We start from the raw sequence: 13185 nt of genomic DNA on the forward strand, positions 1-13185 counted from the left end.
CCAATTCAGAGTTTTGAACACTGGCTCATTTCCTGACAGGATTGCATGCAAGGGTAGATCTAGTTCTGGACAGAGTGCCAAACCATCACAGAGTCCACTTATGCAAGCACTCAAACTCAAACAGGAACAGTTTATATTTGCCAATTAACCTAACGTGCATATTGTTAGACTGTTGGAGGAAACCGGAAAACTTAATTAAAGACCAGTGCAGACAAGAGAGGAACCAGGATCCTGGATTTGTAAGGCAGGAATTGTATTCACTGCCACTATGTTCTGCCTGTTAATGCATATGATACATATACTGTATTAAAAAAACAAAACAAAATGATGTGTAAATAGTTATTCAAAAATTTACCTAAAACTGTATTTTTCAAAAGGAGGTTGGGGTAGGCTGCTGGATGTGAAAGTCTTTTCAGTTTAGGTTAAAGCGGACAATATAATTCTTTGCAGGTACAATGTATTCTATGTGCCATTTTATTTAAAGTCTTTACTTCTGAACAAGATCTTTCTGTGTCTGTTTTTTATGCACTGCAAAAAATGAAATCTTAACAAGCCAGACAATCTTGAAAAGAGATAATAGATCTTGTTTTTCTTATTTTAAGAATAACTGACTTGAGTAGATTTGTATGTGTAAGCTATATAATCTCATTTTTAGAAAATTTAACAAGTTAACAAGTTAAACTTTCTCACTATATTGGCAGATAATTTTGCTTGATTCTAGTACCTTTTTCTTGTTTTTCTTGTTACAATCAATGAACAATGAGATAGTGTGCACTAAAGTAAAGTTGAAAGCAGATTGTTAGAAGTTAGAATAATATTTTTATAAGGTTCAGTTCTGTGTGATTAATTTGTGAATGTCCCCAGGGGCATAAACATATTAAAAGTGGTTCTTTTGCATGCATTTTAAACATATACTAGCGACGCAAAAGACTCTGATGACATCATGCAGGACACGAATGCGCTTTAGCACTTCAGTTAAGCTGCAGTGAACTGATTTGTTCCTGCTCACGAATAAATTCCTATGACAAGAGTGAATAGTTTGCGAGCAGCCTGTCACTAGACAGATCCTCAATGACTGGTCACAAAATGCCTCTTTGTTTAAAATGTATCAATTCAGAAGCCGACTGTGGAATATAAGCATTAATAAAATATTTTAAAGAATATGTTTGGTATTTTCCAAGTCAGTTATTTCTTTTCAGACATGGTTTATATGTATTTGCCACACAAAATTATGTTCTACAGTTAAGCGTTTCAAATAAATTATAAAAAAAAAAGAGATATATAGTCATTCCTGGTGTTTTACTGTACAATGAATCCTATGGGGCACTGAGCTCCAATGGAAAATAAAATCATAAAAACTTTCCAAATATGTTTGTTTTTCAAGCAAAGACAGTTGTCAAGTATTGATCCACATCTTGCAATTACACACACATTGCAAAATAGCTTATACATGTCACTTGTGAATAGAAAGAAAAACATATTATACTTTTCAGCAAAAGAAGACTAGCTTTTGTCAATGTTTGGTTTAAACAACTCTTCACCGCTTGGGTTCCTCTCTTAAGACCAGTTTTAATTTAGAAATCTAAAGTAGAATTTCCTCTATGTTCCTTGCAACTGATTCTGTCCAAATGTGGTGCCATGAACCTGAAGTGGATAAAATGGATTTGAGAATGTTATATTATTTTGAGTTGAAATTACTAAGGTGGTACACACAGTAAGTGAAGAGATTGACTTCACAACTACATTTCAAAACTCATTTTGAAATCTGTAGTCTTACACTGCCAAGTTTATCATTGCAAATTTTCATGAAGTAAGTCAATGATACTTATATCAAGAGAAGCTTTATGTGGCAGCTAAGGTTAAACTATCTTTAGCTTATTTATTAAACTATCCATTGGTTTGGTGGAGATTAAAACGAGTGAAACCTTTGCAACTTTCTTGAAAGTCGCACCATTTTCCAAGATATACTGAAGATCTGTTGTTAGTTGGCAAGTAGTGTACCATCCATGCCTCCTGGCTATAACCCATGTTTTAAAATATCTGTATATTTTATTACATTTTTGTCTTCAAAGGAGAGTGAAGCTTGGCAGTATATTTGATATCTTTTTTTCTTTTTGCAGGTATGTGTTAATAAAAGAGATCCACATACAGTGTTGATGATTTATATTTTAAGTGGTTTTCTAAGTAATTTACCCTTATAAAGTTAACTTACATTTTCTTTATTATCTTAGCATATGACACATCTAAAATAAAACTTAATAGCAGCATTTTCAGCAAGTAGTTAATCCTGCATAGGATTATAAAGGCGTACACAAAATAGTGTAATCCTAAAACGTAATTGTTTGCTTTCAGAGATTCCATTTGGCAAGTTAATGTTGTCAGCTTATAAACATTAGGGGTAATTTTGTTACTTTGAACAATTAAGTATTCAGCCTTCTTTAGCAAACTGTAACTTTCAGCACTGAACAAAGAGAAATATTTGATCATAAGTTGTAAGATACATATACATGCTTATTTAAAATGTATGTGTTCTGCAATCAGTTCTTTCTTTCTATATGGTTGATTTTTCCTTCTCGGTGTTATGCAGTGGCTAGCATGTTACCTAAACATCATCTCCTCTTGATAGAGTACTTTTTGCTTTATTAATGTTAACACTTGAATATCCATCAAAATGTCTTCTGTGTCTTCCTTTTCTTAGTCTAGTTTGTGACAAGCTGGAACGTATTTTGCAGGTAACAAGTTGTTCCCTACCAACGATTAGTTCTGTGGTGTCACCAAGTATAGAGATGTGTGTTGTGCTGAGCAATATGTGGACAGGTTATGAGCATGCTTCTGTGAGTGACATCAGTATTGGAAACCCCAACCCAAATTTTGTTTATGACACTTACTTTTGTCTGTACAGTATATGGACTCATCATTCTTTGAAATGATGCCTATTAGTGCCTATTAGTGTTATATCATCTGCAATTTAAGATGTTTGACAGACAAATTGCCAGAGGTTCACTCATTTGTATAAAGTGAGAAGAGTAGTGGGGAAAGGACACATCTCCGTGGTGTACCAATAGGGTACAGAAAAAAGTTCCTGTCTCTGCACATTATCAAAATAAAGGAGTTGGCGGTAAATTTCAGAAGTGTCAGGGTACCTCTGAAGTCATTTCCCATAATGAGTTAGTAAAGACCTATAAATATATAGGGGTCCATTTGAACAGTAGAGTAGATTTGGTAGACAGTACAAACTGCTATAAAAAAGGGCCTAAGAAGGCTCATGTCCTGCTGTTTTAAAGCCGCTGGGGATGTTCTTTCAGTCCATGGTTGCTATTGAACTGGGGTGTGTTTCCCAAAAATTATGCATCTTGGAGATGAACAAGCAACTTTATGATACTCAGACATAACATACAATCAAATTGTTCATGCATTTCCAAAAACCTCACTTAATCAGTGATGATTATGATTATGAGTTAATATAAAGTACTGCTTTATTAACCCAGCCCTGAAGTCACCTACAAAAAAAATCATCATAATTCAACTGAAAAAAAACAAGTTAGCAATACTTTTGTTATAATGTGACATTTTTGGTCCTTTGGTGGAATGTAATAAAGTTGTGTAAAGTGATATGAAGTAAACATACAGTAGTATCACAATTGAATAAACAATTAAGCCAATGAATATAAGTAAGCATAGAATCAACCCCCTATTGTTTATTAGACAAAAGCAAAAGAAATGACAGACACACGCCTTAAGACAAAGCCATACTTTTCTAAACAAGAGTTTGTCTTTCATTTAGATGAATACAGTGTAGTGTTGTTTACTAAGGCACATGGAAGCCTTTGCAACAGTGAGAAAAAACAAAAGTGCAATGAGATAATGAAAAGAATAAGCCTGTTCATTATGACCTATCTTTGCTCTGTTCCAAACACATAGGCACCACCTTGACCGCCCCGATAGCAATTTGAAAATTGTTGGCATATATACTTGAAGTATATAAAGTTATTTTTCCGTCATCTTTAAATGAAGATGGTGCACGTACTTGTTTACTTCTGAAATATATTCCCTGCTCAATAACTGAAGCATCATGAAATGCAAGCAAAGACTTAATCAGAAACAGGTGGAAAAAATTAAAAATGATGGAAAAACAGTAATCACTCAATACTAGACTGATACACAGAAATTCTGACATTTCTAACCTCCATTCCCTCTTCCTCTTCTTCAGTGGATTGGAGTATGAGCACTCTGACATCAGTTTTGTTCAGAATTGCACACAAAACAAAGCATAGTATGGCTGAGATTAAAATCTGATGCCACCTGATGATTCAGGAAGTCACTGGGCGCACATTTTCTATCAAGTCAAGTCAAACTTTATTTATAAAGTACATACAGTATACAACAGCCGAATCTGAACCAAAGTGCTGTACAAGAAAGGGTAAAAGAAACAGTTAAAATATATATACACACATCACAGAATTGCAAACATAGCCAACCATTACATAAAAGATAAACTCTAAATACCCACACTCATTAATACATATTTATAATCATGAATGTACATGAGCCAGCATATACAAACATAATGTCAACCTCTTACAGCATCAAATGCCAGCGAAAAGACGAAATGATAACTTAAAAATGGCCAACGTTGGGGCAGACTTACTAGGCAAGCCATTCCAAAGAAAAGAAGCAGCCACCTCAATAGCACAATCCCCCCTTTGCTTCAGCCTCTCCCTCAGCACTTCAAACATTTAAAAACAAGTAATAGAATTTTAAAATTGATTCTAAAGCGGACCAGAAGCCAATGGAGCGAGGTCAGCATTAGTAAAATAACACACTTACAAGATCTGGTCAATACGTGAGCAGCAGCGTTCTGGACTAGTTGTAGACATTGTAACAAGGCCTGATCAACACCTACATACAAAGAATTGCAGTAGTCCAAACAAGATGTTATAAAACATGGATTGCCTTTTCAAGATTACTAAAAGTAAGAAAAGTCTTTACCTTAGCGAAAAGTCTTAGCTGGAAAAAGCTGAATTTAACTACAAAATATATCTGTCAAGTTTGAATGAGCTGTCAAACATTTTGCCTAGGTTCCTAAATGAAGGTTTATGATATGTGGCAAGGTGCCCAACAGCAACATCAGGGACCCTCAAGTATTCTGAGCTTTTGAACACCACAGTCTCAGTTTTATTATCATTTAGTTTAAGAAAATTAATTGCCATCCAGGTTTTAATATCATTCAAGCATGGATGAAGGGTCTGTATTGTCTCGCTCTGCTTTGATTTTAGTAGTAAATAGATTTAACAGAGTGTCATCAGCCTAACAGTAAAAGGAAAAGCCATACTTCTTGACAATCAAGCCAAAAGGTAACATGTATATCAAAAAGAGAACTGGTCCAAGGATGGAACCCTGCAGAACCCCGCAAGTAAGAAGGACTAAAGAAGATGAGAACTCACCCAAGTGAATAGAAAAACTCCTATTGCTTAGGTAATAGTCTTTGTGAAATAAAAACTAAATTAAAACTAAAAATATACAATGAAGGAAAACTAAAACTAAACTGAATTTCCAAGTAAGGTCAAGCAAAATGACACCTTTTATTGACTAAGTAAGAAGATTACAATATGCAAGCTTTCGAGGCAACTCAGGCCCCTTCTTCAGGCAAGATGTAATCAAGATGTTTACATCTTGCCTGAAGAAGGGGCCTGAGTTGCCTCAAAAGCTTGCATATTGAAATCTTTTTAGTTAGCCAATAAAAGGTGTCATTTTGCTTGGCTTTTCTCTACATTCATAATGGCTAACACGGTATAACACCCTAGTACTACAAGTAAGGTCAGATAAAAATAGAAATAATAACTAGTATAAAAAGGCAAAACTATAATAACCTGGTACCATGCTACAGAATTGCCAGTGTGAGGCATTAAATTGTTCTTTTGCATTTGGAGATTACTTGCAGATTGGAAGAATCTTACTCTGTGATTACAGTAGTGTGTTCAGATGGGCATGCTTGAATTTAACTATTTTATTCTACCCTATTTTTAAGGAAAATTCATACTTGGTCAAATTGCAGGGAGATTTACTGTGCATATGGTTCTTTAGGTTAACCTGTAGATGTTTTATTGGATTGAAGACCAAGGTCTTACGGGGCCTTTCTATGTCAATACTCTTATTTTTTCAAGACATTTCTTGGTTGGGTTTGTTGTATACTTCCGATTCTTTCCTTATTGAAAAGTGAAATTCTTCTCCAACTTCAATACCTGGTAGAGGGCAGCAGAAGTTTGAATTTGATAATTATCACTTATTAAAGGTGAAAATGGTTTTCCATAATTAATCTTTTTTTCAACATTTTATGTTAACAAAACCTGAAATTTCAGTTTTTATAGACTTTTAATGTTGATGATTTACGTTCAGAATAATCTTTCGTATTCTTAAGGCTTCTAACTGTGGTGATGTACTGTAAGCAAATTGTAATGTAATTTAAAATAATGTAAAGTAACTTAAGGTTATGTAAAATAAGTTGATAACATTTTTGTTAGTTGATTGCTCTTCCAAAAGTCTTATTAAAATGGCTAAGATGAATTGGACAATTGCTTCATAACCTTTGTTTTCTAAAGGTAAATATGTTTAATTTTGCTGTCTCAGGTGAACCCTCCATACTATGTAAAGCTGGTGGAACTTGTACCTCATCCAGAAACTGACTCTACTGTAGTGGATTTGACATACAATATGATGAAAGAGGTTGGCCAATCTCCAGTCAGATTAAGGCGTGAGATTGATGGTTTTGCCCTAAATCGCATACAGTATGCAGTTATTGCTGAAGCCTGGAGACTTGTCAAGGTTGGTACTACCTGAGTCAATAGTCTGAGTACTAAACAGTCTTTTACCCTGGAAAATGAATCTGCATAAGTATGTTGAGCTAAGTATTTTTAAGGTGTATGCTTCAACAAAAATATACATTCCTGTAAAACATGAATTTTTGTAAAAACCTATGGAACCTTGTTAAAACTGTAATTTCCCATTCTGACTACTCCAATGTAAATAAGTCATGACAGTATTTAGTAGGGCTAGATAATGCCATGTTTTGTCACAATATTTTTTATATTTTAAATCATATATACTGATCAGCCACAAAAATGAAAAATATCTGTCTAATATTATGTAGGTCCCCCTTGTGCTGCCAATACAGCTCTGACCCATTGAGGAATGGATTCCACACCTTTGAAGGTGTGCTGTGGTATCTGGCAACAAGATGTTACCAGTAGAATCTTTAAGTCCTGTAAGTTGCAAGGTGGAGATTCAATGGATTGGACTTGTTTTCAGTACACCCCACAACTGTTTGATAGAATTGAGTTCAATACCTTGAACTCTTTATCATGTTCCTCAAACCATTCCTGAATAATTTTTGCAGTGTGGCATAGTGCCTGATCCTGCTGAAAGAAGCCACTGCCATCAGGGAATATCATTGGCATGAAGGCGTGTACGTGTTCTGCAACAATGTTTAGGTCGGCGGAATGTGTCAAAGTAATGCCCACATGGATGCCAGGGTGCAGAGTTTCCCAGCAGAACATTGCCCAAAGCATCACACTGCTTCCACTGGCTTGCCTTTTTCCCATAGTGCACCCTGCTCCCATCACTTCCCCAGAAAAACAATGCAAACGGCTGTCATGATCTAAAAGAAAATGTGATTCAGCAGATCCAGCCATCTTGGTCCATTGCTCCATGGTCCAGTTCTGATGCCCACATGCCCAGTGGACCATTTTTGGTAGGTATTAAGCACTGCATACCAGGAAAACTCCACAAGACCTGTGATTTTGGAGATGCTGTGACACAGTCATCTTGCCATCACTATTTGTTAAAGTTGCTCAGATCTCTACTTATGCCCATTCGCTTAAAACATCACCTTCAAGAGCTGCCTAATATACTGTATCCCACGCCTTGACAGGTGCCATTGTAACAGGATAATTAAGTTATTCACTTTGCCTGTCAGTGGTTTTAATGTTGTGATTGATTGGTGTACAGTAGTGGCCAAATGTTTTGGCAGTAAAACAGATAGATGTTGCATTTTCCAAAATTTACAGATTCAGTTTTTGTGGTGGCAATTCACATTGTTTTTATATTATTGTGCAAAGTGGTCAGATGCATATTAATTCATTGCAAAGAGCGTTATTAGCATAAAAAGTTAACTTTATCACAAAAACCAATTTTCACTTATTTTGGCACTGGCACAAAATGATCAGCTAAAAGTGTCCAGCAAGAGCCAGGAACATCTCCTCCTGAGGAGTCAGCTACAGAATCGTGTTGCCGCCAGTGCAGAGCTTGCTCAGTATTGGCAGCAGTTGGGTGTGACTGCATCTGCACGCAAAGTGAGGCAAAAAAGCCACTTCTTTCCAAGAAAAACATCAAGAACAGATTGAAATTCTGCTGGAAGTACAAGGATTGGACAGCAGACGACTGGTGCAAAGTTATTATTCAGGATGAATCCTCCTTCTGACTGTTTGGAACATCTGGAAAATTGATTGTCCGAAAAGGAAAAGGTGAACACTACCAGGAGTCCTGTGTCATGCCAACAGTGAAGTATTCTCAGACAATCCATGTGTGGGGTTGCTTCACATCCAAGGATGTGGGCCCACTCACAATTCTGTCTAAGAACACTGCCATAAAGAATGGTATCAAAACGTCCTCCAAGACCAACTTCTCCCAACAATCCAGGTGTAATTCAGTGATGATCTGTGTATATTCCAGTATGATGGAGCACCATGTCACAAGGCAAAAGTGAAAATGAAGTGGCTCAGACATCATAACATTGAAAGTTTGGACCCATGTCCAGGAAACTCCCTAAACCTTAATCCCATTGAGAACCTGTGGTCAATTCTCAAAATGTGGGTGGACAAGCAGAAGCCCACACATTATGATCAAGCACTAAAAAGGCAATAATGGATCACCCTCAGTCAGGAGTTGGCCCAGAAGCTGATATCCAGCATTGCAGAAGTTATGAAGAAGAAAGGTCAACACAGTTAATATTGATTCTTTACATAAATTTGATGTATTTGCCAATAAAAGCCTTTGAAACCTTCTTCAACCTATTATTCTTCAATATACCATAAAAACATGTCAAAAAATAATCTGAAAATCCTGAAGCAACAAATTTGCAAAACACACCATTTGTGTCACTGCCAAAAGTTTTGGCCAGTACTGTATATATGATAATGAGTAAAGAATCCCCAATAAGATCTTTAGGTTCACTTGCAGTTTACCAAGCTGGGACAACCGCTTTTTTCCTTCAGTTCCTGAATTTTCTGCTCTTTCTACTCTTCTCTGCACTCCTTTAACAGCTACTCCCCCAGTGGGCCACATACGTATTTCTTATTGGAATGCAGAAATGCACAAGTCTGTTGCAGTAATTTACTGTAAATATTCTCCATACACATATTGTATTTTCATTTTCTTAAGTTTAATATTTAATATTTAGTTTCATGTCTGTTCCAGAAATTATGGCAACTTATTGTATTCATTAACTGCTATAGCTTGATTTACTTAACAATAGTATTAACCACCCATTTATATAACTTCAAACAAAGTTAACTAGGTATAGATTTTATATTAATTAAAAATAGTTAAAAATAAAAACTAATAAAATGACTGTTCAGATATGTATGTGAGCAATGATTTTTCGCTTGCCACAGTGTGGATTTTAAATCTGTGTTAAATTGTTTGCCTTTGTTCCATTTTAAGGAATTTTGTTGCACATCCTGAAATTGTGTAATTATAATGTGCTTTATATGCTGCTGATTGTAGTACCTGAAAGCAAGGAACTTTCTATGGAGACATACACTGATGAATAACTATTTATTGTTGTCAGCAGAATCATTTTACAATGTTCACTTTTTTTTCTTGTCAGTAAATGCAAAGATAGACTTGTCTTCTAACTTTCAATTCAAAGTTAATCTAATCAGGGAACTTTCCATTGTACTTTGTCCTTTCTAAAGAAACACATAAGTACCCTGCAATTCAGTTATCTTGCCAGGTCACTTTGATCACCCATTAATTGTTCTGAACAAGCTTCAATTACAGACTTGTGTAGTCCTGCAACCTGCCCAAGCAATATCATAACAAGGTACAAAACAATCCTGGATGCCAGGCTGTTTCAGGGTACAGCATCAAAGCAAAACTCTTTCATACTGAATAATTTACCAACATATTTTCGTCTAGTCTGCACATTTTACAGATGGAAAAGCAAATCAGTAAATTTTGAAAAATCCTGGTGTGATCAGCCTTTGTTGTTTTTTGTTTAAATGCCTCCTCAATGTCTTGCTAGAAATACTTTTTAATCATTTTACCTACAATATCACTAACTAAATGAGGCTATTTTCAAACATTTCATTACAAATTTTACCTTGTGAGTATTCTGTTTGTAGTTAAATTTTCTTTCTGACTTTGATTAAACCTTTTTTCAGGAAGGAATCATTTTTCTTTCTCCATTTTAAAAGAAATTTGAAGTAATTTAAAATAGATCATTGCAGAGATCAGAAAATGAGAACACCAAAAAATATTTTCAATTTGGATTTTACTTATTTCTTCACTAAATTGTCTTAATAGTGGGTTGGGCCACCACAAGATACCAGAGTAGTTTCACTGCTCCTTGGCATAAGTTGTACAAGTGTAGTGTGGCCGAGTGCTGGGGATCCTGCCCAGCCGGGACGCCTGGAAGATGGAAGGACCGGGAGAGGGACAATACCTACCCCGGGACACAAGAGGGCAGCCGCCCTGGTTTGCATCAGGGCCACGGGATCAGAGCCCAGATGACTATGGAGTCTTGGACTACAGGAAGGTCATCATGGAGCACTTGGAGCACATCCAGGTGCATTATAAAAGGGGCTGCCTCTCTCCATTCGAGGAGTCGGGAGGCAGAGGACAGAGCTTGCGGGAGAGGAGTGGAGGTGGCAGAGAGAAAAGAAGAAGAAGAGAACAAGAAAAGAGAGGACTGTGAACTATTTGTGGTGCTTTGTGCACTGTGTGTGCTGTAACGGAAGAACTGAAAATAAACAGTGTGTGTTTTGGACTTTGTGTGCCTCAGTATCTGTCTGTGTCGAGGCTGATCTTCCACAGCAGATATTAAAGGAATGCAGGATTCTCAGGCACCACTCCTGAATGTTTAATAATTGCTTGATTTTTCTAGTTGTAGGGATTGGGAGAGATGGAATTATATGGTTCAAATTATAGCCTTGCTCTGCAAATCCTACAAACCAATGGCTGGGGATGTTGTCATTCCAGATATTTTTACTGTCATCAGGACATATTGTAAATAATGTATATCATCATAGAAAGAACTTGATCATATAAAATTGTTTTATATATATTCACATTTACCTTGTCCTCTCAGGATTAAGTGGCACTGCCTTAAAACATGGAAGAGAATACACTAAACTGCTTAACAGAGATACTAGAACCTTCCACTGTAGGATATACTGTATGCATTTGGGCCTATAGACTCTTTTTTGACAGACAGGTGTTTATCCGCTTATTGAGAGCAAGGTGAAGCTTGACTCGGTTTGCTATATGTTGCTTTTTCAGATTTTGTCTGCAAATAACGTTTGAAACTATTTTGCTTCCTGCTGTGGGCTGGCACCCTGCCCGGGATTTGTTCCTGCCTTGCGCCCTGTGTTGGCTGGGATTGGCTCCAGTAGACCCCCGTGACCCTGTGTTAGGATATGGCGGGTTGGACAATGACTGACTGACTGACTGACTATTTTGCTTCAAGATGATGTAACCTTCATTCTTTTTCCTTCTGCACAGATTGGAAGTATTTTGTTCTTTTGCATATATATACAAAACATGAAGAATAACTAATATATACAATGAACATTTTTCTTGCTGGGCGGCACGGTGGCGCAGTGGGTAGCGCTGCTGCCTCGCAGTTGGGATATCTGGGGACCTGGGTTCGCTTCCCGGGTCCTCCCTGTGTGGAGTTTGCATGTTCTCCCCGTGCCTGCGTGGGTTTCCTCCGGGCGCTCCGGTTTCCTCCCACAGTCCAAAGACATGCAGGTTAGGTGGATTGGCGATTCTAAATTGTCCCTAGTGTGTGCTTGGTGTGTGGGTGTGTTTGTGTGTGTCCTGCGGTGGGTTGGCACCCTGCCCAGGATTGGTTCCTGCCTTGTGCCCTGTGTTGGCTGGGATTGGCTCCAGCAGACCCCCGTGACCCTGTGTTCGGATTCAGTAGGTTGGAAACTGGATGGATGGATGGATTTTTCTTGCTACTGGAAAAGCATAAGCTGCTTAACATCCTTAGCAGTAGACCCAAGCATTACTCGGGCTGCAAAAACCGTGCTAAAAGCATTAGTCCTAAGTGTCACTTAGGCAACTGTACAGATGCGTCTTGCATAAGCATTAGAACCGTAAAATTGCTGTCAGTGCAGCCATTCTTTGGAGAAATTATGTCTAAGTGCAGGTTTTCACGAATTATGAACTATTCGCACTTCACCAAAGATGAAGACTTTTATGAGAATACACATCCAGCACCCAAACTGAAGAAAATTTGGGAGATATACCAGGCCATTGTAGCAAAATTTCTGAGAATTTGCATTCCATACCGTGATGTCAGCATCGATGAAAGTCTCATGGCTTATAAGGGCAGACTATCATGGATACAGTAGATCACGTCAAACAGAGCAAGATTTGGCATACATTTTTACGAGCTTTGTGAATCTAAAATAGGATACATTTGGAATTCAGGTCTGTACACATTGAAAGGGAGAACGTTTGATCCGAAATACAATCAATATGGCATTTCTGTGTCTTTGGTGCTGACTTCGATAGATTCTCTGCTGGAACAAGGTTACTGTGTAACCATGGACAATTTTTATACTTCACCAGAGCTATTTGACATCTTGCTGCAAAGAAAGACGGACGCATACAGAACAGTGTGTCCTAATGGTAGTGGTATTCCTGAAGACTTTGGCAGAGCTGAATTACAGTGAGGTGTGCTTGCAGCTTGGCAAAATGTTAAAGTGCTTGAAAATGTGCTGAAATTGAAGTACAAGAAAGATATTTGTCGTCTTAGCGCTGTACATAATGCTGCTATAGTCACTGTACAGGCAACAAGCAGGTTACGAAGCCTTGTGCTGTGGTCAACTACAATAGCACAATGGGCAGTGTAGATCGTGCATATTAAGAGTTGGCTTTCTATCACGTTATGCTGAGGAA

The 13185-nt window shown here is 37.2% G+C and overlaps 1 protein-coding gene across 1 annotated transcript in view; it reads left to right on the forward strand.

Annotated features, from left to right (window-relative positions):
* The window catches only part of cryl1 (crystallin, lambda 1), a 135659-nt gene that overhangs the window by 70463 nt on the left and 52011 nt on the right, over positions 1-13185 (forward strand). The window contains exon 5 of the mRNA XM_028800563.2: positions 6628-6822. Coding sequence (XP_028656396.1) covers positions 6628-6822 — 195 coding nt within the window. The remainder of the gene's footprint in view (positions 1-6627; positions 6823-13185) is intronic.

The sequence above is a fragment of the Erpetoichthys calabaricus genome, chromosome 4 (assembly GCF_900747795.2).
Source record: "Erpetoichthys calabaricus chromosome 4, fErpCal1.3, whole genome shotgun sequence".
NCBI lineage: Eukaryota > Metazoa > Chordata > Cladistia > Polypteriformes > Polypteridae > Erpetoichthys > Erpetoichthys calabaricus.